The following is a 27,335-nucleotide window of genomic DNA, read 5'->3' as shown; positions in this document are numbered from 1 at the left end:
AAAAAGCACCTACAAAATAAAGTTAATCTACACAGTAGTTTGTGTTGATGGCTAAACTTCTTGGTGCATACCTCTCTTCCTCCACCTTTAGTCTTTGTTGTTGAACCTGCAGGCGCATCTGAACTATCTGACTCTCAGATAAAGGGTCTTTGCGGCTGCCAATACAAAACACCAACAATTACACATACACATGAGAGGCGCGGATGTGGTGAACATGAAATGGCGTGAATTGACGTATTTATGTATTGAAATGCATAAACATAAATGATTTGTGGAACATATGGATACTGTGTTTAAAAATTACTAGAAAAACTCCAGTAAATTATCAGAGCATTGCACGCTTGCTAGGAATGTTTAGTCATTTTTTGTCAATTTTAATTTCAAAAGGTTCAAATTTATAATTCTTTATAATTTCTTCCCCATAAAATTACTAAATTTTTAAGTGTGTGAAATTTTAAACGCACTATGCAATACAAAATCGAGATTTGCAGATTGATTGATTAGAATGTAAATATTTTTTCTGGACATATCTTTAAACTATATCCGTTTGTTTTATATGGGATATTTTAAGTTTAATGTTTAGTTTCATCGGGGTTGTCTTGAAGCAGCTTAATTGCGCTCTTAAACGGACTGTTATTATTATTACGTTTGTACTAGGTCATGGTGCGCCGCATTGCATGTACAAAATTGAAATAGTGCTTAATATAACATGTATCATGCTACAAATCGATGTTAGTTACAAAGGGGAATGTGCATCGCAACATAAATAACCGACATTCTAATTCCCTTAAAAATAAAAATAAGTTATGGATCCCAATATGTACCGACTTACCTAATATGACTCTGCAGCTCGTTGTAATTGACGTAGTGAGTGAATGGTACAGTTTCGGTGATACCCGAACGGCTTCCAGGCCGACCAAACTCCCCATACTGCGGTTCTCTGTTATGATCCACCCTCTAATATAAAAACAACACTCAAAAAATTCTGCTTATAAACTTTTTCATTTCTTCTATTATCCACCAGTTTGTTTTTAAATAGATATTTTTTATTTTTAAATATTTTCCAATTTTAAATTTCAAAGGTGTTATCACGACTCTTATGACTCGCCCCACCCTCAAATTTTGCCAACCAACATTTAAATTATTTTGCAAGTTCCTAAATAAATTAAAAATAAATATAAAAAATAAAACGTTTTTATACAGATATAGTGAAGCCTAGCGTTATAGCTGTCCCAGATAAGCATTAGATTATTTTACCTTAAAGAATTTCTCACTGCTCTGCACTATTTCCTTTGACACAAGTATATAAAAGATAAATGATGATTATTGCAGAAATCATTGTTTCTTTTTAAAATTTTAATGAGAAAGAAAAGTAAATTCATAACATTATTGAGAAAAATGTGAACTATCAAGTATTTCTATATTATTATTTAACAGTTTCAATATTCGAAAGTTCACTCTCATTGAATTCCAATTACCTGTGGATGCTTTTGATCGTAAATATTATCTCGTTCGTCTGATTGATAATATGTATGTCTCTGATTCATTCTCTGCCTTTGAAAATCTCTGTCGTGTCGTCTTTGGTCTGAATATTGACGGTATTTAATAGGCGGAGCTACCGTATTCTCGGGTATAACCTAAAATAACTACTTGGTAAGTAAAATATTAGATAAACTATTATCACCAAGTACATTATTCAGAAAGAAAAAAATCACCTGGACTTGCTCGGCATGTCTGTGGATAAACCCATGCCTTTGATACAAAGGTTCTCGTTGAATATGTTGCTCCCTTGGGTATTGTTCTCTATGAGGCTGATGGTTATTTGTATGTGGGTGGGCGTTAGCCTCTTGATGCGACTGCAAACTTTGCTGAGGCTGTAATCTCTCTCTTTGACTCAGTGGTTTTTGATGATCGGATTGCTGCGAATGCTGCGACTGGTTGTCACCATCTTGCTGCGGCATTTGCTGATGACTGCCCTGCGTCTGATGTAAATGCTGAATGTTGGCGTTGGTGTCAAACTCGGCATGTTGGTGGTAGTGTTGGGCGGGTTCTACTAATTCGATTTTTCGATGTTTCCCAAACCTGAACATAGACCCAATGCCCTTAAAAATGCCGGGTTTCTTTTTTCCTGGTTTATTTTTATTGTCGATAGCGGCGTTTAACGATGATTGCCTCGGAGCTCCTCTGATATTGGCAAAACCATCTATTTCACGTTCCTCCACGGGACCGTCTAACAACCAATGTTTTTTAGCACCTATATTAAACAAAAATGTGCACCTCGTCGTGTTAAAAAATCGAAAATTTATTCTATACCTATTTCGCTTCGATGATTTGGGTCGACAACGGCAGCTCTAAAACTCTCTTCGCATCCCCTGCCGCGAATAACTTTTAAGCCACCAGTAGGTCCTCTGTAACTGTATGCTGGATCACTCTCTTCCTGCATTTGAATCTAAACATTTTTATTAAATCAAATTATTCTTTAAAAATCGAAATCCAATACGAACCTCCTGCACCATGGTCTGTAGTGATTCCAAGCTGGAAGATTTCTTCATTCCGAGCGAAGGACCAAGTTCGCCTAACTTATCAGCAGCTAAAAATAGTAAAAATTTAAATGCAACCGTAAAATTATTATCTTATACAGGGTAATTCAAAGAATATGCTCCAACGCTCGCCTGAGAATTCGTCATTATAAAAAAACATATTAATGAAAAATTTCAGGGAATAAGGAAATTTTTACTCCTTAGGGAGAAATGTATTATATATCTTGAAATTTGTTTTTCTTGTCTCTTATACTTATTCACGATATTTTTGCTACTAAATTAACATCTAGCCTATTCACCTATCTATTAAATCGCAATAAAAATGGAGGACCTTCCATATACCGATTGCAGGTCTCTAACAAAAAATTTGTTAAGCTATTTAGACTAACAAAACCTCTTGGGGTGTCGCCTCACTATATAGCTACCAGAACTATAGAGGCCCTGCTTATACTGACAGTACAGAAATTCATAAAGAAACTATGTAATTTTTTTTTTTGGTTAGTTTAGTTAGATTTAAAATTTCGTTTTCAACCAATGGCAGCTCTAATGATCAATCCTGACGTAGGACCATAAGACCTTGCGGCCCTCAACAACATGGCCGCTGACAGAACGTCAATGTTTACGGCAGTATTTTTTCAAAATATGTCGAACTCCTACTACATTTGCAGGTAAAAAAGGAATGCAGAATTGTTGCAGCCATGTCGGCATCAGTATAATTCTTTAATCAATTGGGCGTGTTTGTTCTTCAAGCCCTGCAGATACGATGGAATTCCTACATACATATATTTTTTGTGTCAGTTTTTTTTTTGTAAATCGGCGCAAAGCGTTAGTTTTCATAACCTCCATTAAAATAACTTTGAGATGATAGGATATCGCACATTAAGTGAAAAAAAAATTCAAGAAGCACCTCCTATAGACAGTAATTGATAAGGGGTATTTCTTAGGGTCGTTCTAATAAAAATTCAACTTGTAGCTTAATTGCTTTCTTATATTTCCTGTAATTCTTATACATTAAGACATATTACCTAAACATCCTTCCTCGCTAATTAAGTGTACCTAAAAATATAGGGAATTGTGTGTCTATTTTCCAGTTTGTTAAATGTCAGATATATAGGCATCACATTTGGCTGTAGTTTCGTGAAAAAATAAAGTATTGGAAGCACAAATTATACAAGTTATAAGTACAGTATATTGTCACCAGAAATGAAGAGAGCAATGGCACAGACCACAGACTGTGCTGCAACAATAGTAATTACTAAGCTCGGTGTTGCCAATTATGTTCGGAGAGATTGATGTTGCGTTGTTAATGAATTTTCCAGAAGAATTACAGCAATGTAGCAACTCAATTTTTACCGTAGTAGGCACAGTATATTATCTTATATAATTATATATCTATATTATCTTATAGCTATATGGGCCCCTCATCTGAGTCTTATCTGTTATATAGGAGATCAGGTCAGTATTCTCCGTAATTGTATTAAAAGGACAGATAAATAACAAAAGATGAAAAAAGTCAGTGACGTACATCTCTTTGAGAAGACACGAAATGACGTTGCCAAATTTCAATATTTTTTTCCCTACACTCTGCAGTCGAACGTTGGCGGTTTTTTAAACACCCTGTATAATATGATAGATCGTGAGATTTATTTCTAGCGAGAAATATGAAATATGCTTACACTCTTGATGTTCGGATGACCGATTGATGCTTATTACAGACTCCACTGAACCAACTCGCACTAAATTTGCTGTTAAATGCAAAATGAACAGATATGTATTAGCACATTAAACAAAAAAGCTGTACAAACAAAAAACAGATTGATATGGGACTGCAAAAAGCAACTAAAATGAGAGAATATTAGGTTAAAATTGGATGCGTAATGAGTATTATGATCGGAAATTTCGTATTCATTTGGAACTCACCATCTTTCCCTTTGGTCCGTTCTTCTCTCAATTTCTTCGTCTTCTGATAGGTGTCGGTGTGTTTGGCGTCCAAAGTGGCGTGTCTTTTCTCAGACATGCTTTGTCTTCCAAAAGCATCTCTTGAAAAGCCTTGCGGATTCTCGAGCGACAATTGGCTAGCATAGGTAGCGTCCGTATTAAGGACAGTGGTTTGGGAAGAAGTATCAGTGGTTTTGTCCTGGTTGCTTGTGGACATGCTGGCTTTCCCGTCAGGTTCGTGGTCTTTTCTGTTTTCTGGTGTAGTTCCGTTTAATACTTTGGGTTTGTTTATTATTTGACTATTACTCCTATGAATAGACAAAACGTTTCGCACGAACATTGCATTATAATGTTGCGGTACTCACTGTTGCTTTTGAAGGGGAATGACTCTTGATCCATACTCGTCTTCTATTAATATCGGTTCTGCGGTACCCATGTTGATAGTACTACTGGTCATATTACCAAAAGAATTATTAGTCATCATACTGCTACTCCACGTGTCGTGAGTCGCCTTATAATAACTCTCGTTTCTTAATTGCTGTTTTCCAGTCAGTCGCTCAAGCACTGGGTTCCAGGTATGCATTGGACTCAACTGATGATGTTGGAGGTTACCATCAAAACCGTTCTGGTGCGGGTTAAAAATAACCGTATTAGTAGACCCATTGGAAGTATTGGAATTGGAGTTTTCACTGGAGGGTTCCGTGGAATTTTCCACGGAATTGAACAGATCTTGAGAAGCTGAAGTATTTAGTAGACTTTCATTGGACCTGTTTCTATTAGCACCCGGAGATGATGCCCTTCTGGCGATCGTTAGCGTTATATTGCCGGGAACGGGGCCCTCCGTGTGAAGCATTGCTTTTCTTAAAGTTTCCATTGCGTCGCTGTTGGATTGTTGGAGCAAAGATATGCCGTTTACATTCAAAAGTTGGTCGTTAGTGCGCAGTCTTTTATCTCTCGACGCAGCTCCGCCATGTATGACACTTTTAATGAATATTCCTAAATCACCGGATTCGCTAGTTTTTCCCTTTACGCTAATACCTAGGCCCGCCTTTTCTGAATCGTGCACTGGTATGTTAAAAGTCAAAATTTCTCTGTGCTTCCAAGGAAAGATCATAGTGTTGTCGATTTTCTCCGGTGGCTGAAAAGTCATCATCAACATATTAATATCTAGATATTGTGGCTAATGACAGTATAATGAAAGGAAAACGCTATGAGAGAATAACAGGTTCAAAGATGGATTAGTACAGGTGTTGAAACTACAACAAGCTACAATGTGGGTTAAACCTACAATTACAAAATGTGAACTGGAATTACATTGCTTATGTTGGCTGCCTCTTGGAATTGGGAAATAATTTTGGCAACTGAACCGCCCTTTTCGGGTGTTCTGTTTTGCAGTGCCTGAAGGTGACTTTGAGGTAACGGAGGAATATTTGGGGGTACGTCCGTATTACTGTTAAATCTTTCTGCGTTCCGTTCGTCTTCTTTCTCTTCAGTCTCATCGATTCCCTGCGTACGAGACATGCATACATGTCAGATGTTTATTTAAAAGGTTAAACAAAGTATTAATTAAATATTAAAAATAATAAAAAAATCTCGATTTTAATTGGTACAGTTGTGCATAGCTTACAATTTCGAGATTGTTTAAAAAAAAATGTTGGTGGAAAATGCAACATAGTTATTATCAATCGAAGATAAATGCTGAAATTGCGAAGTGCCGATGGTCCACTTGAACGGCAATAAACAAAAAGTATTACATTTATTACTGTCCATTACTATCAACATGCATGTGCGTGGGTATTACGATATTTACATAGATAAAATTCTATGCGCAAGGGTGCCATATGAAATACTCTACCTACTGACCTATAGGTAGGACCCTATATTCAACTTTCCCATGTGATTCTATATTTGTTATCAATTAGTTCTAGGAAAAAAATTAAATTAAAATTACATTTTAAATTTCAAAACATTTGCGCGTTTACACAGGGAAATAAACTTATCTATTAATTAAACCAAAAAAAAATTGTAATGATATCAAGAACGACCGAATATCAAATAAATAAATTGAGTAAGGTTTTCGGGCATGGATTCTGTCAGGGTTTGCTGTTGTCGATGTTCGCTCGATGCCGAATTACAAATGGAAATAAGCAAAAGCAGCGTGAACGTCACGAAACACTTGAGAAAAATTTTACCATATTTTGGAACAGCAGACAAATTCACAAAGAACAGTTAGACAATGAAAAATTCGATCCTTTCTCAGTGTAATAAAAGTAGTCTTGGATTTCGTAATACATTTTTCATAAAAAAAAAACAGTAATAATAAACAATTAAATGTTTCGCTTTTTCAAAAAGTCTTGATCCACTTTTCCATAAAAAATATATTTTTTTTAAGTAAATGTAAATATAGATATGTCCGGCTTGCAAAATTGAAGAATAACTCACCAAAAGAAAAAACGAAATTATATTGACAAAAATATTTGACAACTATAAATATCATTCTTAGAAACAGTATTTTTACGTGATAAATAATTGCATTTCCTGCTTGGCAAAATATTTGCAAAAGCGATCAACGAGGCAAAAATTTCGGTAACTTGACATTGGTTTCTATTTGAAAAGGATTAGTTCTAATTTAATCCAAACATTCAGTGTAAGTAGCTTATTATACTTTTCACTAACACGGTATGTTAGCTTTCCCGATTGGTTTAAACAAATTATGTTTTCAATTGATTACTCATTTAACCCCAATCTAAATCATCTTTCTGTTGCTGATTTATATTAATGGGATGTTCCCGTTGTTTAATTACTTTATTTACGGATTTCATTCTTAGTGAAATCATTTACACATTATTCGATGATCAAAAAACAGTTTTTTTAAATATTTTAATTTACCAAAATAAGTATGTTTAAACAATATTTTTATTTTTTGAAGAATGGCAAAATTTTAAATTCTATTTTTAATTTTTTTTTAACGATTACGGCAGGTGTAAAAAATACCAAAATACTGTCATATAAATGATAAATTCAAATTAGTAATTTTTGTTATTACATATAATAATATTTATAAATTTTATTTATATAATGGCACGTTCCTATTATTTATTACTAAGTTAGTTGCTTTTGTATTCAAAACAAGATCAGAAATAGTCAATATATATTACAACCATTTCAAAGAAGATCAAACTAACCAAAAAACACAGACAGGTAGAAAAATTGAAAAATGGTATAAAGTAATCTCTTATTACAATTATCTACCATTAGTATTAATATATATGACAACGAAAATAATCCTCATTTACACTCATCTTGTTCAAAATAAAATTTTCTCATTTTGGATCAAGTATGCTGTGGATAACCAATTTTTCCTTAAGCAGATGAAGAAGCTCAAATGTTATTTTGTTGGTGATTCCCGGCCCTTACGATTTCTACTTCATAAATAAAATTCGCTTCACTCGCCCTTCAAGCAATAATTAACGCAAAACATGCCCGCAGTATAAAAAAGGCGGAAATTAAAACTTACGATAATCCTGGGTAAATTATTGTCGGGGACGTCTTCCTGTCGGGAAACTACGATTTTAACTTTACTGCCCGGCGCTACTTTTCTTAATATCGCTACCGCATCTGCTTGACTCTTTCCAGTCATCTCTTCTTCGTTCACCTGCAGAAGCCGATCCCCTATTCTTAATCTACCGTCTTCTACCGCCGCTCCCTGTACGAAGATTCGTCTCAATTGGTGACACTCAGGCGAATGTCGCGTCATTCTTACCTCAGGAATAATATTTTTAATGTAAATCGGACAATTTCCACCCGCTGGATTATCCCTGGTGGTAATACTGAAACCGAGTCCTCGCGGACCTTTAACCAGTTCGATTTCGATTTTCCTACCGATTTTCCTGGTATTCGCCGTTAGAAGACCTTTCAAATTTTTGGAAATGGCCGGCACCTTTTTCGTTGGTGATACCGTCGCTACTTTAGTGTTTGTACTTTCTAAAGAAAAATTCACAAAATTTATTTGATTTGCCGCTTCGTACGGGGTGTCCAATTTTCGACGACTTTTGCGTTTTTTTTTTTATATATGAAAAAATACATAAAATTCGGAAGCATAAAAAAAAGCAAGTCGTCTGACTGGCTGGGACTTAAAGTTAAACAAAGTTCAAAAGAAATATAACTTCTCTAAAATAACATTTTAAAAATTATTATTTTATACATACATTAAATAATCTACAGCCAACATATAATGTGTCTCTCATATAGCTACTACATAAATACAAATAGTAGGTAGTCTTTTAAATGGGATCCTTCTTAAGAATATTTGCGCTTATGTGACAGATATATCAAGCTAACAGCGTCGGTTTTTGCAGAGTCGAACTTGCTGACGTTTCGCCTATTGCCTTCTTCAGAGCTTGACTGAAACTGGCTCGCATTTTACTCTGTACCTACTTACATATTGTTTGAGGGGGGCGCAGTTAAATGACGGGCATAAACACAGTCTCGGATGACGATGAGGAGGAATCCAAAAGTTTTGTAAAAAGTATTGCAGTAGCCTATGGAAGTTTCTTTGAAAAATTATTTTAATTCTCAATATAGGATTGCTTCAATTTTCAAAATCGGTTTCATTTCCTTAGAGATTAAAATAAAATAGTAATGTAATATAATACGCATTATAATAAGTAAATAAATAATGATAAAATAATAATTAAAATAAAGTAGTCATAATTAAAAAACTTTAAATAGGAAATTGTGCTCCGGGTACTCTTCTCAGAAACATTTTTATTTTGATTGTTTATTTAAATTTAAATATAATCTAGCTTACTAACTACATTAATTTAATTAATTAATTTAAACAATAATTAATTAATAAGCGCTCGAAATATTTTAGGCTTAAGTTTTTTGGTGATTGGATTGTCTCTATGTACCTATCTATCACGCAAACAAAAGGTCACCTACTTGTCTTTATTAAATCAAATTCAATTTTCTAATTAAGAGATTTTATAAATTTACGTTAAAATATAGTTTCATTAATCCATTCTTCTACCTATCCATTAATATTTAGGTCGATTTCCATTTTTTGGTCACTAAAATACGCAACGTATGTGAAATATTTGATTATGTGCTCTTCTTAATAAACACGTAAAATAAAACTTTTGAGTTACAATTTTTTCGAAATCTAAAAATTTGTTTAAATATTAACAATATAACTTATTGGTTTCGTGTTTTGCTGATTTTTTAAAAATTAATTGGTATTGTGCAATTTTTATATTTTATGAGGTCATTTAACTTGGAACCATTATAAAATGGTTGTTACTGACCACAATAATTTGATTTTTGTGGAGCAAGTAATTAAAAATTTTCGCATATATGTTGCAAGCTTAAGGATTCGCCCTGTATACCAAAAAAATGGTAAATGATATATGAATAGCATCCAAAACTATAGTGGCCTGCTGGTTCATCATTTAAGTGAGCTTTTAGCGGCACGTAGGACCGTACTGCGACAACCCTAAAGATCTACGAGACCAGCCCTTAATATTCCACTGTTATATTTTAAACGCAGAGGATTACCATTTGCTTTTTTTAGTACGATGGCTAAAAATTTTGACCCATTAGAGAAGTCGAAATTGGTCCTTTCTTGTTGATGATTTTGGGCTTTTAGAAGTGTTTCATTTCAATTAAACAGTAATTTAAAACGGTTTTGCGCTGTGTCTGGAATAACATGAAATGACCAGTTACAATCATCTTAACTTCAGTTTCCATAGGTAAGCTGAAGTTAAGTAAGTAAGGTAAGTAAGATGATATCTCACACTATACATTGAAAACCAAATCATGGAAAATCCATATTCTATACAATAAAATTAGAAGAAAAAATGTTCAGATTTTCACAGTTATTTATTACTTTATGACAGTTGTTTGTACAATCCGTGCCTTTATCAAATACACAGCGAAACAGCTGTCATAAAGTAATAAATAACTGTGAGAATCTCAACATTTTTTATTCTAACTTAATTGTGTTAAATGAACTTTTATTCAATTCTATATTCTATAGCGATAAAGATTGGAAACAAACCATTAATAGATGTTCTTTATGTTGGTTTTCCAAATTCGACTCATTTTATGACTTAATTGTAGTGTTTTGTTTGGAAATAACGTACTTCTGCAGGCTATTGTAATACTTTTTGCAAAACTTCTGGATTCCTCTTTCGTCGGTCAGTTTCAGTCAAGCTCTGAAGAAGCCAACAGGATGATTGGCAAAACGTCAGCAATTTCGACTCGACAAAAACCGGCGCAAGAGGGATCCAGAAGTTTTGGTTTTGTAAAAATGACACCCATAACGTTTCGCTCGATTTTGACCGACTTACGTTTCTGTTCGCCACACTCCACCATTCCGGAATTCTCTTTGTCCTCCGCGAAATGAGGATACACCGGAGGCGGAGGTTTCCTTAAACTTTCTAGACCCGACGCCTTTACTACTTTCAGTCTTAACTCGGGGGATATTAGCGATAACTTAAATATTTCTTGGACTCTGGAAAAATTGACGTGTCATTAATGTAAAAAACTCTCTAGTCGGAGCGCTCACCTTTGAAACGGAATGTTTATCAAATTCTGACCGTTTATTTCTATTATCCTATCGTAAATAGCAAGTCTCCCGTCCCGATCTATCCGCCCCCCTGGTTCGATACCTTGAACCAGCAGACCCCTATCTTTGCCGGAACCGTCGTAGTCGGGTACCACGTGTATACCTAGCGGACCCGGTTGGTTTCGTATCACGATCAAATCCCCGTCACCGCCGGGGAAAGGAGTGGGGCTAGTAGAATTATTGGCCTGACCAAGAGGCTCCCGCCTTCTCGTTTCTCTGGGCAGAGAAGTGCTGGCGTGAGATCTAGTATTCGCGGCCACCCTTTCGGCGGCTTCCGCCCAGCGAAAGCCGCCGCCCTCGCCCAGAAACTGCATGGATAACCGGTTACTACCATCCCTGGCCACCCTTTTAAAACCCTGGCCTTCATCTTCTCTACAATCTTCCATCCACTCGGGGCTAATGTAGCCGGACGTGGTGGGCTCTAAGATCAAAGGCGCCGCGCTCCATCTCTTGGTATGGTCGGAGGGGGTAGGTGGTCCAGCTGGCAATTGGTTTAACGTCGGTTCGCTGCCGCGTCGTACCTGAAGACTCGGCACTCCGGAAGCTATTTGTTCGCCGGTCACCTCGATGTCCGTTCTGGGGTAGTTTGGTCCGTATTTGTGTTCACCGTCCTAAAAAAACGCTACGCTGGTGATTTTAAACTCCAATGTCATTACTTATTCTAAGGAAGTTCTGGTTTTTACCGTCCTAAAACACGTACCAAAAAAAGCTAATAATTTGGATTTTAAATTCGTTTTCTGTAGTCTTAGTCTAAAATTTCCCTTCTTAAGTCAAGGTTCAACAAACGAACAGGATGGAAACAATACTATCACTTTTTTGAAACAATTTGTTTTGGTTTTACGAACAGAAAGGGTGAGGCGGCGTTGTTAAACAACAAAATATGAAAGGCCCTCGCCTTCTTCCATACGTTTGTATGCTTATTGTGAACATGGAAAGTGAAAACATTCGAACTGAACACAGCAAAATTTGAAAGTCTGTGCTTGAAATACTTTTAATCGGAGTTCCCCAGACCTTCAAAAGATCTTACATAATTAAAAAACAACTTTCCCCATTTTCCACCGTTAATAGTATATTATGCAACAAGTGGGGTAACAGCATCGGCACGAGCGGAGAGCAGCGGAGCGAGTGTTTAATAAACGAGTGACTTCAAAAGTTTACCACAGGTGTTACATACTACATTGACATTGACATACTATTGACAAACGTCCAAATTCCAGACGTCCGAAATCGCTCGGATCCGTGGGACAAGAAACTCACGTGTAAAGTGACGCTTCCCGCACGACAGATCGGCATATAATTAGATTTTACAGAGGGGAGTGGAAAATAATTTATTATGCAACAAGTGCGGTAAACGACATTTGACTCACTAGTTTATTTGACACGAGCATACTATACTTTTTCTACGACCGTTAGTTTTTGGGTCCAATTTTGCAAAACAACACGAACTCATTCACTGACACGACCGTCAGAATTGACAAACGTCAAAATTCAAAGCGTGGGAAATATCTCTGAAAACATCCGATTTCTCCCAAATCCGTGCGGTAAAATCCCGGAAATGTCCGAAGTGGTTCGGATTCATGGGAAATGAAATTGACGTGGTAAAGTGACGCTTCCCGCACGCTAGATCGGTGTGTAAATAGGTATTTTACAGACGGGAGTAGAAAAAAAATATTTTTGACATTTCCACAACTTAACTACTTCTGGTGTTGATATACTTACACTGAATGAAACTAAAACAAAAGGAATAGTTTTTACTAAAAGAGGAGATAACAGATGTTCAAGAATATCATGAATTTGTAATTTCTGTATTATGTTTAATAAAATAAATGATGTACATAATCCTTAATTTCTATTTTGTTAAAATAAAGTTCTTTTTTTATTTTTATTTTTAAGAAAAACTACTATATAAAGCAAAAAATGGCAACTGTTAGATTATAATATGTTACGTTGGAAGTACTGGAGAGTGATACATTCGTTTCTTTTCTGTGCTTGTGAAGTTCCGATTATACTGTGCTTATATATATCTCTCTCTCTCTCTCTCTCTATTTCTGGTCGACCTTCAGTAACAATAATTGTCATGAAAACGTCAAAATATTTTTCTCGCAGGAAATTGCTATTATTAGAAACATTTAAGTGCATTTTTCGCACAGTTCTCCTTCGGGAAACAATTTATGCTTAGCATTTTAGCCGGGACCACTTACGTGAAATATGTCCGGACTTCCCGTCCCTACCGAACTTCCGCTGGCCCCATCCCCACCGCCGTGATGGTGAGATGCATCTCCGTCTTCGAAACTAGCCAAGATCTGCTCGCGATCGTCTGCGACGTCGCTAAGACGATCATCGGGATCTAATATACCACCTCCTTGGGATTGTAAATTGTGAACGGCAACCCAAGAGTCTGGATTCTGAAAAAAAAAACGTTTTTCCATACTAAGGATGGTAACTTACGATTCATAAAAAAAGAATTAAGAAAACAAAAGTAACTAAAACAGTGAGTAATAATTTTGGGTGGCTGCAAGGCCAAAGCAGAAAAAGCTTTTTCTTTAGTTTATATACAATGTGGGAAAAAGTAATGTATAGAAACGAACGAGCTATTTGTGAACTTCTTCATGGATTTTGTATTTGTGCATTTTAAGGGATATGTTTAGCGGCGAAAAATTGTTTATATTATAGTTTTAAAAAGATAATGCTAAAAACTTGTTGACCTTGAACTGACTTTGTTTAATCAATTCGCGAACAACTTCGCTAGTGTAAAACGGGCATACTTATATCTTAAGGGGACTTTAAGCTCAAGTTAAGTAAAAAAGTTGATATACAGTACTATTTGCTAATATTAAGTAAATTATGAAAGGATTTACTACCAATTGATTTGAACAATAAAATTAGCAGCTATTTTTAACATACAAAACAATTTAAAATGTGTGGGCGCAAAGTTTTAACCACAGTTGTCTACTTCTTGTAATAACATTTCTTCATTACACGTTGGTTATCGGTAATGCCCATCTGACTATACCTGCCGTTCTGAAGAATTCGGATGAAGTTTTGCCAGTCCATTATCTTAAGTTTTAACTTCAATGAAGGATAGAAATAATGTCTAATCAAAGAAGCCGACGATTAAACTATATTTAGCATAGGGGTACCACAGGGTTCAGTATTAGGTCCATTATTGTTTTTGATTTATAGAGCAGAGGAAGTGAACAGCATAAATAAGGATTTGGAAAACATTTTAATTCCATCAAAGTGTAGTTTCATTATTTTTGCCCCTAAGAGGAAAAGAAAGAGTTTGAAGTCCAAAATGAAATTATACGTTGACAATAATCTTATTCAAGTTGTAGAACAATGTTATATCAGTTTAAAATTGTTATATTCAAATAGATATATATTGTCCTACGATATGAAACTACAGTTGTGTCAAAGTCTTATCCTCTCTCATTTGTCTTATTGTAACATTGTGTATTACCCCTGATTGGACTCTGTTACATCTTATCGTCTAAAAAAAATCCAAAATACTTGTTGTCGCTTTATTTTTAACCTACGCAAGTTTGACCACACATCCGCCCCTCTCAAAAGATTGAATTGGTTAAAAATCAAAGATGTTTTCAAATACAACTTTTTATGCTGTTTCAAAGGTGTAATAAAATCCAACATTCCAAAATATTTGCATGATAAATTAGAATTTAGGAAATCCATTCATCTCTTGAATCTAAGACACCAATCATCACTCACAAAACAAAAAAATTTCAATGTTCTTTTACATATAATGCTGTAAGCTTGTTCAACTCCTTAAATAGCGGCCTCAAATCAAAGTTACTTGGTTCATGTAAAAATTTACATTTAAAAAAACAGTTACTAAACTTAATGTAAAATAATCCGTTAGAATACATGTATATCATTCATTCTATTTTGTAATTTCATACATACTTGTAATTTATATGTAGTTGTAGTTAGAAATGGGTTAAGTGTGAGTGGCGTTAATGCCAGACTTCGCCCATGTAATGCTAATAAAGCCTATTTATTATTATTATTATAAATACTTTTAAAAAGATCATTCAGTTCCATTTCTCCAAGATTATCCGATATCCAAAACCGGACAGGAAAAATCTAAGTGGAAGAAAATTTTTATTTTAATGTGACCTAAGTTAGTCCTAAATGTGCGACCATGACTCCAAATCGTTTTTGATGTTTTGAAAATCAATGTTGATCGATTTTACTTATATACATAGTTATACTTGTTATAAATGTATTTTAATAATTGAAACGCTCGAACACTAAAAACTACGTTTTATGATGAAAAGTCAAAAAACAATATTTAAAATTCATCAAAATAGTTGAACAAATTTTGTTCGGAAAATTGGTTCTTGTTTATCGCCATAAAATTACCATATAAAAATCCATGCAAAAAATACGTTTACGGGGTTTTAGGTACTCATAATATGGCTAATTTTTCTTTCTTTCGTTATTGACTTAACTCTATTGTTACTTTTGTAAAGTTTGAGGTCGTCAATAAAATATCCCTTCTGCCTTACACACCTATTTGAATGTAAATATTATTCTCTTTGGTTACAAAAGAGTACTCAAGTGTAACTTGCGTTTGCGGTTTAAAAATAATACTCGTATGCGTGCATCGGTCATATCGACCAAGTTTATTTCTTGCAAGCACCTGCCTTTAATTTTTCTATAAAGTATACACCGGATATCCGTCTGGGCAACCAGGCGGATAGGAACGTTGCAGGTAGCCGACGTCCAATGACGAACGAAATTTTGTTTACATTTACGGATCCTGAATCCAAAAACAAAACTTTGGTTCTTCACCGAAAAATCCAATTAAACGATGATCGTTTTTTTTTTCTTGCACGTCAAGGATATTCGGGGGCATCGGACCGTTGCGATTCGTTTAAAATACGCTTGCAAAACAAATTTAAGGCAAGTTGGCGTGAAAAAAAAGTTAAGGTCTGGTACGCGTGTCCTTGACGATACGAAGTTACCTAGTGGCAAAGGTTAAATTTTCAAGTGCCTTCTTACACGACAATGAGAACTAAGTAAGTCCAGGGACTAGGAAAATAAAAAAAAGAAAAGAAATAAAAAAAAACAATTATATACATACATATATATACCTCCAGGGCAGATTATTGAAGAGGCCCTGTTGAGATACCGCATTTTCCTTGGTCGGTATATTTTGGTTTCCGTAGTAAAGAAATTAATAACTTAAAATATATTTTGACATCGAAGAAAATTTTTCGTAAAAATTTAATATTTTATTGACGGTACAATGCTGGTCTACTGCTCGTCCTGGAAGTCCGGTGTTGGGGTGTGCACTGGGTTTGAAAAAACTAGTTTTTTTACCGATGTACTTATAAAAGTCCTTCAGCAGAAGTTCAATAAAACTATATAGTTGCCTTTAATGTATGTGGTCACAATGCAATTTGTACAAAATAAAACACAATTTTAGCATAACTTAACCTTTGAATGTGAATTTTTGCAAACTGCAACACCTGGCAAAATAGTATTTACGGGACTTCCGTAAACCACCATTTTCTATTCCTTACTCTAAAATGACCAATTGTCAGGCGTGCACGGTGTCAGTTCAAGCATATCCCACCCAAAATATAGGAGAAATCTAAATGGTAGCCTTTGTAAATGTGTTTTTAGAAAACCAGAAAATCAGACTGACTTACAAAACAAACTTAATATTCTGTGCTATATATTTTTGTCTATGTTGGACACATTATTTGTGTTATTCAGGTTACGTTGCCCTTAGTGCTTGAATTGTGTGAAAATTTCGGTTTTTCTTTTCCGTTTTTGATTTGCCGTTTGTAGATTATCGAGTTTGGTGCTTGAACTATAATAGAGGCTTATCGAGAAGGCTATAGAAAATGTGTGTTGCTGGTTATAAACGATGTTTCTCTGTTCCAGCAAGTTTATAATCCAATTTTCGATAACAAGAGCTAAGAATATCAAATCTATGCGTCTGTGATTTGCATTTTATGGAAAATGATAAAACCGCATTGACCAAAAACGGCTTACGGAAAACAGAGAAGCTACTTCCGAAGTCGGTACGTAATAATTACATTCAACTTAAAAGAGTGGAACATATTTATTTATAAAGAAAGACATGGTAATATTCAATAGTCCACATGTGCACTTTACAATTGTTCAGTTTTAAAAAATGTATTTATAGCGTGTACACGGTTAATAAAAGTTATAGAAAAATATGCGTAAGTTATTGTGTTTCTTCTTACCAGACATAAAATAGTTATATGCTCTACGTTTTATCTAATAGATGGCAGCACCATACCTAAAAACAGGAAAGCAGCCGTTGTATGACATTGGAGTTTTTGACAAAAAACTCTAGTGTGTCAGTCTCTCATATATGTTGGCTGGTATGTGAGGAGACGACAGCTTTATTTCCACGGTGGGGAGCGATTGGACATTTTCGATAGATCTTGGCCATGGACGGTATTTTGACGTATGTCAGTTTTTAATTTTAGTAAATGCATTCCCGTTGTTTTGCCAAAATGTGCAAATGTTGTTTACCACTCAAAAAATAAATATGACCAAATCGCTATGCGCTAGCTAATCTGTCAACTTAAAATTTTATTGCCAAGATAGGTGCGCCTGGCGGCGAAATACCTTTCACAGGAATTTTATCCACCACTCCCCGTAGACTTAACGAGTACTTATTAGTCTTACATATTTATTGACACAGCCGCTGGTCCATTGCTGCGCATTGTATTCATATTAAGACTAATGCATTGTTTCCATATTGTACAGCACAAAAATGTTCAAGATTAATAATCAATCAAATTTTCTGTAAAAATTAAAAAAAAAATAAAAAATTATGTAACGGTCGGCGCTGACGATACTCTATCAATTTAGTGAACTAATAATGTTGAGTATAAAAAATAAAGTGTAACCCAAAATATTCAAAAAATGCGACAGCAAAAGGTTTATATTTTTATTCCCACTCTCTGCAATTTGGACTACTCTTATTGAAACAATTTAACAAGGTTGTTCACTTTTAATCGCTTGTCGAAGAAAACGCATTTAAAATAAAAATAGAAGAAATAATAACTTAATTAATATTAATGGAAATAAGTAAAATATATACAACGGGAAATTCACATATTTATGTAAACTTTTAATAAGTTTTAAGTATAAATAGTGACCAAATGGAAAAAACTATTATTATTCATCCTTTACTTCGATAAAAATTGCTTAATCGAGACTTCATTGGTAGATAAAAATAAAGCAAAAGCCTAGACGTCATTAAAGAGCTAAAGTTAAAATAAAAATGAAATTCTGATTTCTCAAAAATTTGGAGCCTTGTTTCCGCGCTATCTGGTGCTTCTAATAAATGTTTTTGATGCGATGACCTGTTTTTCGAGAAAAAATGATTTGTTTTATTGAGAAACTAGACACTATTTTAAAACGAAACATTCTCTGTCTATACGATCTTCCAGTGTCTTATATATTTATTATGACCAATTCAACCATTTTTTGTATATAATAACGTTTGTTAATAAACGGTATTCTGGTTCCTCAATTTTAATCAATTGAATTTTGCACGTTAACAAGACATGTTAACAAACTTGTCTTGATTGAGTAAGAAATTATTTTTGCTTTAAATTTTTATGTGAACTTCATTGTTATATGAAAATTTAGTCAGTACAGTTTTTAATTAATTCGTAAACACCATATAAGCAACCTTTAAAGAAATGAGAAAATTGAAAAATCTGTACATAAGGAATCATCTTTTTAAAATACCGAATGAAAAGTATGTTAAATTTAGACTTAACAAAGAGGCCAGTAGAGACGATTAGGCGAGCTCCCCCACAAAGACACAAAATTCCTATTCAGTTATAGGTTAGTTAGGAAAAATCAAGTATTTCGGATACTTCTAGATTTTTTATGGCCACGTTGGGTATCAGATGTCAGTAGTAAGTAGAGTTATTACACGTGTTGTAGAAGGTTGTACGCTTTCCGAAATTAGAGCAATTTAAAAACTATTTAAGTAGTACATATAAAACTTTAAGGTTAGAACACACACACAAAATTCTTCTTTTAATGAACTTATTTCATAACCATTATTGTTAATATGAAGGGAACGGAATACAATTTTATACAAACAATATTATTATTGAACCACGGTCGTAACAATGTAGAAACAGAATCGGCCTGGTTATATCTGGTAGTGTAAACTGCCTAATAAATAACTGTTCTAAAGGGATAGTGATAGTGGTAGTTACAATGTAAACGGGAATAACTTGATCAAACTACAATAACGGTATAGTGTAAAAGTAGCAAATTGGTTTGTCGCGATCCCACTCAGGCACCAAGGCAGTGAAAGTATTCGTGTATAAAATTGCGGAGACATCGGCGAAATTTAGATGGCCTGAGGGACCGGCTAGTCACTTTCTTTTCAAGGTCTATAACCGATGCATGAGAATTTGGGATCGATATAAATGTTACGTTGATATGTTGTTCTTTATCGGGGCGAATCTGCTCGAGTTTTTAAGCAGGTTTGTTATACACTCCTTTTTTTTTTTGTTTTTGGTTTTCAAGTCATATCTGGGGCAACATTTATCAAAATCCGCAATAACTCATTTGGAAGCAATGATCAAAGTCTAAAATCCCTCAAAAAAAAACACGAAGGCTAATTCTGTCGTTCGCATGTAAACGAAGAACATTTTATTTTGATTTGATGATGTCTTTTACAGCACAGACTTAGAGAAAAAAGTGGCGTACAGGCTGTTCCTTAATAGTGTCTCAATTCCGAAAATGCCAATTTTGAGTTTATTAAAAAAAAACTTAAATATGATCCAGACAATTTCATCAAGGTGTCCTGGTAGAAAAATTGGTCTATTGAAGGGCGACGAATAATTTCTGCCCAGACATTAAACGAAAATGATAATAAAACATCTATCAAAATCTTACCACATATTAACTATATAAACCAAAAAACAAAAACGGAATAAACGCTAAGTGATTTTGATTTTTATTAATTAGATAAATTATATATTTAAAAAATTTTAGTCAATGTTACGAAATGTAACACCTTTTAGTTTTTTTGGTCAAGAACGGTGCATCTGACAAGAAAAATTCAAGAAATGATCTTTATTCAGAAATAACTATTCCAAAAAATATACCCTTGAAATTTTTTTGAAGATAAAAAAAGTGTGCAATTCTGTGCATGTTAATTCACAAAGTTGACTGCTGGAAATTAACTCTGCAGTATAAGAGGGATTAAAACCGTTGCCGATGTCTGATCGAAAAAGTTCCTTACAAAGGGAACAATTAAAGTTGATGTTTGCTCAGAGTTGGTGCTTGAAGTCGTTTTACGGTCAATATATGTTTAGAAAAAAAATTCTTCTTCTGCATTGACAAAAGTTTTCCCCAGTAGACTTCTAAGACTTTATTTATGGAGGAAATCTTAAACAAAATATATTTCATTTCGTGATTTTGCACATAAAAGTCGAAAGTAATGGAGGACGCCTTGCGTATGATGAAGACCCGATACAGTAACTATTTCCTCAATAACAACGTAAATAAGTATTTAAACATTTAAACCAGTTGCTGAAGTTACCTTTAGCAAATACCTACCTCGTTTTCGTCGGACGTTTCCACTATCACCTTAAAGTTTGACGAAAGCGATATCCTACAACCCGAGATTGGGGAAAACTTTTTAAGTTTCCCGACGTGTCTCACCGCGGGAAAACAGCTGAAAATCGTTTTACTTCGCAAAACCATTTTCTCGTCGAAACGCACGACACGAAATACCAACTACAAACCCGAGAAATGGATATCAACATCAGAGGAATGTCAAAGACTAAAATACCATAGCAGTGCCGTTAGTAATCCCATTGATGTCTCAATAAGACCGCACCAATCGTTTTAATTTAGACCCTATATCTTCCATGACAACTAACTTTCAATATTATGTTTGTTGTTATTACTACAAGTCTTAGAAAGTATGAAACCCACAAATTCAATAATAACGCCCCCCAATAAATAGAAAAATAAATAAATACAAATCAAGACAAACCTAATTTCAATAATTTTTCATTTTGTGGCAGCATTGCAGTGGAGGTGCGCATAGTTTTTATTTACTGCAGTTAAACCATAGATACTAGCGAAATGAGCTTCGCCTCTTTGTCCAACTTTTTGAGAAATGAAATGAGAAAAATGTTTTCTGACCGTCATCGTCACCTGTTACAAAAGAAAGCCACTAGAACCTTACTTAGTCCGGACTATTTCTCAATCCCTGTTCCGCTGCACAAGCGAACTATTTTGGTGCGGTTAGCGTAAAAGTTGACCCCAAGATTTACCTGAGACAGCGTTTAATAGCATTTCTGAAATTCCCGGGACTATTATGAACCGCTTTATGACTTAGTCGAAAATTACTAACCGGTTTATTAGTATAAGTGAAGTTTACCAAATCTCACGTTTAGAAATCCAAAAGTGAAAGACAATCGGCAAATAGCAAAACTCCCGCCTTGTTTACAAACTTCGCACTTTAATTTTAACGGAAAAGAAAAAACAAAACAGTATCGCGTCAAATAAAATATGTGAGAAATCGGTGGTCTACAACGGATGTGATCTCTCCCATACGGACCATCCGTTTCCTTGAAGCTTTTGTTTAGATTTTCCCATCGCGATCGTAGACACATCGTATCTAATTTGTACGATTTTTATTGACTTGTCCATTTCACTGATGCGACTCACCGATCATTACGTTCTAAAAACCTAGTTTGTTGGGATGCTTTGGTCTGCTAGTCTCTATAATTATACGTGCAGTAGTATATTTAAAGCGAAAAGATCAATAACAAATGTATGAAACATAAATCAACCTTGTAATTTTGATTGAACTTTTTTTCCTCTATATATCTCAGTACGCGCCCCGTATATTTTTACATGCTAAAACTTTTTACTTTCGAAATAATTTCCTTGCCGCGCGCGGTGCGAGTTTAATATTACGTTGACAGCCGATTAAAACAACTATATGTATCTAGTTCGCAATTTACATTTCCCTATTACTGTTAATAAAAAAAAGTAAATGGAACCACTTTATAGAACAAAATGAAATAATCCGAACCTAGATATTAAAACTCCATTCCTGTCAACCTTCGAAGGTAAACTGGCTGCGGCTTTCTAAAGAAATTTATCAGACGCTGAAAGTAGTTTACTTGCCAACAAATTAATTTTCCTGTAAGTTGGAAAACAACGGTAGTTATTGAAAAAAAAAGTATAGTTTTAGGTTACGTTGTCAATTTGACAACATTGCACAAGTTCAAACCGCTCCCATAAGACTTTTGGTTAGAACACTTAATGTCGAAGTAGGTAATCAATATATTTTTCAAAAATGAGTTTTGCATTAAAAATTATTATTAAATGAAGCATTTCCGTCATACACGGCAAATTAAAGTTTTTTGTGTGCTTTCGGTACCCGATGGGCAACAAATTTCTGCTAATTTTTTTCTGAGCAACATTGTTTTAGGTTCAGGAAAAAACTGTTTATTCGCGCTCCCCACGTGTTGCTGCCAGGCTAATGCTCTCTTTAAAAGACGTTATTTGATTATAATTTAATAATTAATAATTATTTTGTATATAACGAAAATTGGAAAATTTGAGAATGTTGAATGCAGAAGAGAAAGGCTTGCCTCAACTTCGTTCTTTTCATTTTTCTGGGATTTTTTATTATTATGATAAAAAGAATATATTTGTTAGCGTAAAATCTTCTATATATGTCATATACATTACAATTTTAAACTTTATTTTATAAAATAATAAATAATATAAATATTATATAGCAGCACAAACATACACAAATTGATAAGTAAATATATAGCACACACAACACCCAAAAGTATATTTTCAGACAGGTACAAATTTACATTGCTTTAAATTCTGTTAAATATAAGTTTTTTTCTACTCCCGTCTGTAATTGTATATTATGCAACAAGTGCGGTAAACAGCATTTGAGTTTACGAGTTTATTTGACACGAGCTGAGCGAGTGTTTAATAAACGAGTGACTTAAAAAGTTTACCGAGCGTGTTGCATACTATACTTTTTCTACGACCGTTCGTTTTTGGGGTACATTTTCGCCAAACACGAATACATTCACTGACATGGCCGTCAGAACTGACAAACGTCAAAACTCAAAGCGTGGGAAATATCTCCGAAATCATCCGATTACTCCCAAATTCGTGCGGTAAAATTCCGGAAATGTCCGAAGTGGTTCGGATCCGTGGGAAATAAAACTGACGTGGTAAAGTGACGCCTGCCGCACGCTATATCGGTGTGTAAATAGGTATTTTACAGACGGGAGTAGAAAAAATTTATTACACGCCGATCTAACGTGTGGGAAGCATCACTTTACCACGTCAGTTTCGTGAGATTCCCAGTTTCGTTTCCCGCGGATCCGAGCCACTTCGGACATTTCCGGGATTTTACCGCACGGGTTTGGGAGCAATCGGATGTTTTCGGAGATATTTCTCACGCTTTGAATTTTGACGTTTGTCAATTCTGACGGTCATGTCAGTGGATGTATTCGTGTTGTTTTGCGAAAATATGCTCAAAAACTAAGGGTCGTAGAAAAAGTATAGTATGCAACACGTTCGGTAAACTTTTTAAGTCACTCGTTTATTAAACACTCGCTCCACTGCGCTCGGCTCGTGTCAAATAAACTCGTGAGTCAAATGCCGTTTGCCGCACTTGTTGCATAAGATACTATTATTTCCGTTGGTATTTTATTACATCAAATTGGGGAATACTAGTTTTTACTATGTCTACCCATGCTAGAGTCCGATAAAAAGTAATCTTATATTTCGAGGGGCTGTTGTATAGTGACTCTTTATATCTTCGTTAATATACAAAAGACATTTAAATATACTTAAAGAAGATAGAATAAGTAAATTCTCAATAATAAAAGGTTTCCCTCTAATTACTTTTCGTTGAAATTAAACCTATAATAAAGCCTATATAACTGATATGCCACTAGCAATGTATATTTTGGGGCAATTTTGTATAGAAATGTTATTATAAAAATGCTGGTAGTAAGTTTTGGTTGGTGAAATGTATTCATACTGAACTTCCATGTTAAGCTGAAATTCTCGAAGTTTTACACATTTATTTTCAATATTATTATCAATGTTTTTTTCATTGTTTGATAGTTCTGTATCGTACTGAAGGCGGTATAAATGGGCTATTACGGAAAAATTCAGTATAGGGTATTAAATTTGAATCCAAGCCATTTCTATTAAGAAGCCTTGAAAAACTGTCGTGTATAATATCTGGAATATTACTATTAGTGGAATAATGTTTAACTGTCACTGAGCTCATTCTTGCAAGCACTAGAAACGACCTAAGAGAAGGCCCGTTTCTAGAAAGCTTGTAAAAACAAATCGAAATCTCGATTACCAAGAGAAACGGTTTTATTAAATGCGATTGTAAATATTGTCAATTTGCGAAGCCGACTGATTAAATCCATTTCCGGTGAAACCGAGTGCGTTAAATGAAATAAACGCCATCAGCGAATTTTTATACGACCCACTCGTTAAAATAAAAACGACCCGGTACGTAAAGGAAAGTCGATGCATCTACAATTATTCAATTATATAGAACCGTCGATAAAAAATAATTTTCGTGAAAGCGTTAACTCTTCAGTTTAAATGGCGTCAAAATCCATCAAATGGGATTACTTTTACCGGCGTACCCACAAACCTACTTTATTCAATTGCACTAATGCCGGGGGTGTTGCCGCAACGAAGTTGACTTTTTCTGGCTGAATAAAATACTAATAAAATATTATAAAATGAAATGCTAATAGCGAAAAGGCCCCAGATTTCTTCGTAAGACAGTAATTGTTTTCTATTGGCTATAGAAAGTTTTAATCCAACATTGCAAATCAAAAAGTTATTCTTATGCGCATAGTTTAGTAGTTAAGTAATTTTTCCAAAAGTTTTTAACGAATTTATAATGTTTATCAGATTTCTTTGCAGGGCTCAACCTGTGATGCTAATCCTTATTCATGATGAAACATTTATGAATTTTCAGAGTTCATCTACATTAAAGCAAGTTCGATATTTTTGGAAAATAAAATTATCATGACTATTTCTAAGTCGTCTTTTATACCTTTCGCAATTATGAAGGAAAACCCGAAAATTCCGGATCCTGAACACGTAATGTTGCCTAATGGCAGGTACGGAAACTAATTTTTTCTTAGGGCAAGAATGTTATGTTTTTTTCTTATTCATTTTAGTTGAAATAATTTTTGTTGCACCCATGCAGAGGCACCTAGCAATAGTTGCTTCTAAGCCGGCGGGGACATCTTGACATATTAAAATTACTAGCCAAAGATATTACAGATTCCTAACCAAAGAATTTCGATTTTGGCTCGCCACTTACCTACAGATAACAAAGCAATCTACAGATTGCTAACCAATCAAGAGCTAAAGCTAAGTAAAACTCCCCGCCGGACGATACAAATATAGCAATACAGTATAAATAAATATTTGGCTCGACAGTTTCTAAACTCCCGATTTTCGCTGGACCTACATGTTATTTATTATAATATTCCTGTCCTTACAGGATTTTATCTGTTCAGGAACGACTTTGTACTTTCGCAATTAATAGTGCATATCAAAATTTTAATTAAGTTTAAAACAAACAGGGAAATCTGATTTGCTAAAAATGAATGACGAACCAGAAAATTTTATTCTAAGATAAATCAGTGGTGTGCTATCAAGGTCTGCCAAAATAGACCTGTTATATTCCAAACGAAGCACACTAATAGAAAGAAAAACACGTGCGGTACCCGAAAATAGCATTTTACCAATTTATTAATCGGTACCTTTGTAACTAAATGCCATAGTAGGTACCACAGATACCATCAAAAAGTAAAATATTTTCGAAAAATTTACCACTATGTCCAACTCAAAAGTTAAGACATCTAGGGCATAATAAATAAACTAGTATTTCTCTTTCGTTACAAGGGAGTCCCTGTATAAAGTCTCGCTTACCTTTTTTGAGACTGACTTTTCTCTGACGGAACTGGGTCGGGTAATAGAGATTTTTGTTGTCGATCGCCCGGGGACATTCCTCTGCAGTTTTTCAACGTTGTACGTCTGCCTCCATCCGAAAAGTTGAACAATTTTCTCCGCTACGTCGGTGCAGTTTGGTCCGTTGCTAACGGTTTGACATGTATCGAACATTTCACATTCGAAATCGCGAAACAGACGACATAATCGTTGGCGTACTTAAAACGACGTCGATTTTGCAAAAATTGTCACCACCACTTTACTGATCATGAACGGCATTTGACTTAGGCGATTCTACTTCTCGTTTTGTCCCGCGCGCACGGTTGTGAAACAAAATTGTTGATCGTAGGTAAATGTTTACCTATTATGTGCAAAGTACATTCTAAAAGTAACTGGAAATTATTTTATAAGCCGTGTCACCTGCGTCGTGCTTGTAATAGCCGCAATTTGCCTACCATTTTCGCATACCTACAATTGTCCTCCAAATAAGCAATGGTTGCAACTTTTATATACATGATAAATACTCGGTGAAGCGTATTGAAATTTAAACATCTATGGTTCCTATCATTTTTTTCCCTACATGCCCTCCATTCGGAGATATGAACACCCTCAAGAATACTATATCGAAATTAAGTTTTCTTGACCAAATACTTGACATAATTTAATAAAAAACTCATATGATGATATCTCAATTAAAAATTATATATTATTGTAGCCTAAGCCTTTATGTGAAAAAAGAACTTGAACTGAAATAAAAATATACGAATTAATATTACATTTTAATATACAGGGTCGTCCAGGTTTTATCGCACAAACTGAAACAGGTGGGAGCACAACTTTTAGCAAAAAAAATCATAATGGGTGTTTTTTTTATGTATAGAACAAGTTGGCATTACTGTTCAAGATGGCGACCGATTTAACAGCTGTCAAGTGATTTATTCTCAGTTTGGTTTGGCAATTCATCATGAATAGACTCGCGCCTGAACAACGCTTGCAAATAGTGCAACTTTATTTTGAAAATAATGGTTCTGTGCGAAATACGTATCGCGCACTACGTTCATTTTATCGTCGACAAAATCGTCCACCAGAGCATTTAATTTACCCCGTTTACTCTTATTGATAACTCGTATCCCCAGAGACGCCGTACGGTGCGTACAGAAGAAGCTATTGCTGCTGTAGAGCGTAGCATTAAG

At 34.7% G+C, this 27,335-nt stretch overlaps 1 protein-coding gene across 8 annotated transcripts in view; it reads right to left on the bottom strand.

Moving 5' to 3' along the window:
- The window catches only part of LOC132702826 (partitioning defective 3 homolog B), a 72,388-nt gene that overhangs the window by 1,034 nt on the left and 44,019 nt on the right, over positions 1-27,335 (bottom strand). Inside the window, exons 2-17 of one of the 8 annotated variants that reach the window (XM_060671627.1) lie at positions 26,125-26,534; positions 13,308-13,511; positions 11,047-11,717; positions 10,829-10,992; positions 8,242-8,462; positions 7,996-8,184; positions 5,793-5,984; positions 4,844-5,616; positions 4,461-4,786; positions 4,217-4,285; positions 2,505-2,590; positions 2,314-2,449; positions 1,716-2,254; positions 1,479-1,637; positions 833-957; positions 72-155 (exon numbers count right to left, since the gene is read on the bottom strand). In XM_060671627.1, the coding sequence (XP_060527610.1) occupies positions 72-155; positions 833-957; positions 1,479-1,637; positions 1,716-2,254; positions 2,314-2,449; positions 2,505-2,590; positions 4,217-4,285; positions 4,461-4,786; positions 4,844-5,616; positions 5,793-5,984; positions 7,996-8,184; positions 8,242-8,462; positions 10,829-10,992; positions 11,047-11,717; positions 13,308-13,511; positions 26,125-26,316 (4,130 nt within the window). In that variant the 5' untranslated portion in view covers positions 26,317-26,534. Of the gene's footprint in view, positions 1-13; positions 156-832; positions 958-1,478; positions 1,638-1,715; positions 2,255-2,313; positions 2,450-2,504; positions 2,591-4,216; positions 4,286-4,460; positions 4,787-4,843; positions 5,617-5,792; positions 5,985-7,995; positions 8,185-8,241; positions 8,463-10,828; positions 10,993-11,046; positions 11,718-13,307; positions 13,512-26,124; positions 26,535-27,335 lie in introns of all 8 variants that reach the window. The other 7 variants (XM_060671628.1, XM_060671629.1, XM_060671634.1 and 4 more) reach the window with 7 other exon arrangements.

The sequence above is a fragment of the Cylas formicarius genome, unplaced genomic scaffold (assembly GCF_029955315.1).
Source record: "Cylas formicarius isolate icCylForm1 unplaced genomic scaffold, icCylForm1.1 PGA_scaffold_6__28_contigs__length_40554024, whole genome shotgun sequence".
Lineage (NCBI taxonomy): Eukaryota > Metazoa > Arthropoda > Insecta > Coleoptera > Brentidae > Cylas > Cylas formicarius.
Note: the sequence above shows the minus strand (reverse complement) of the source record. Positions and strands in the feature narration are given on the sequence as shown.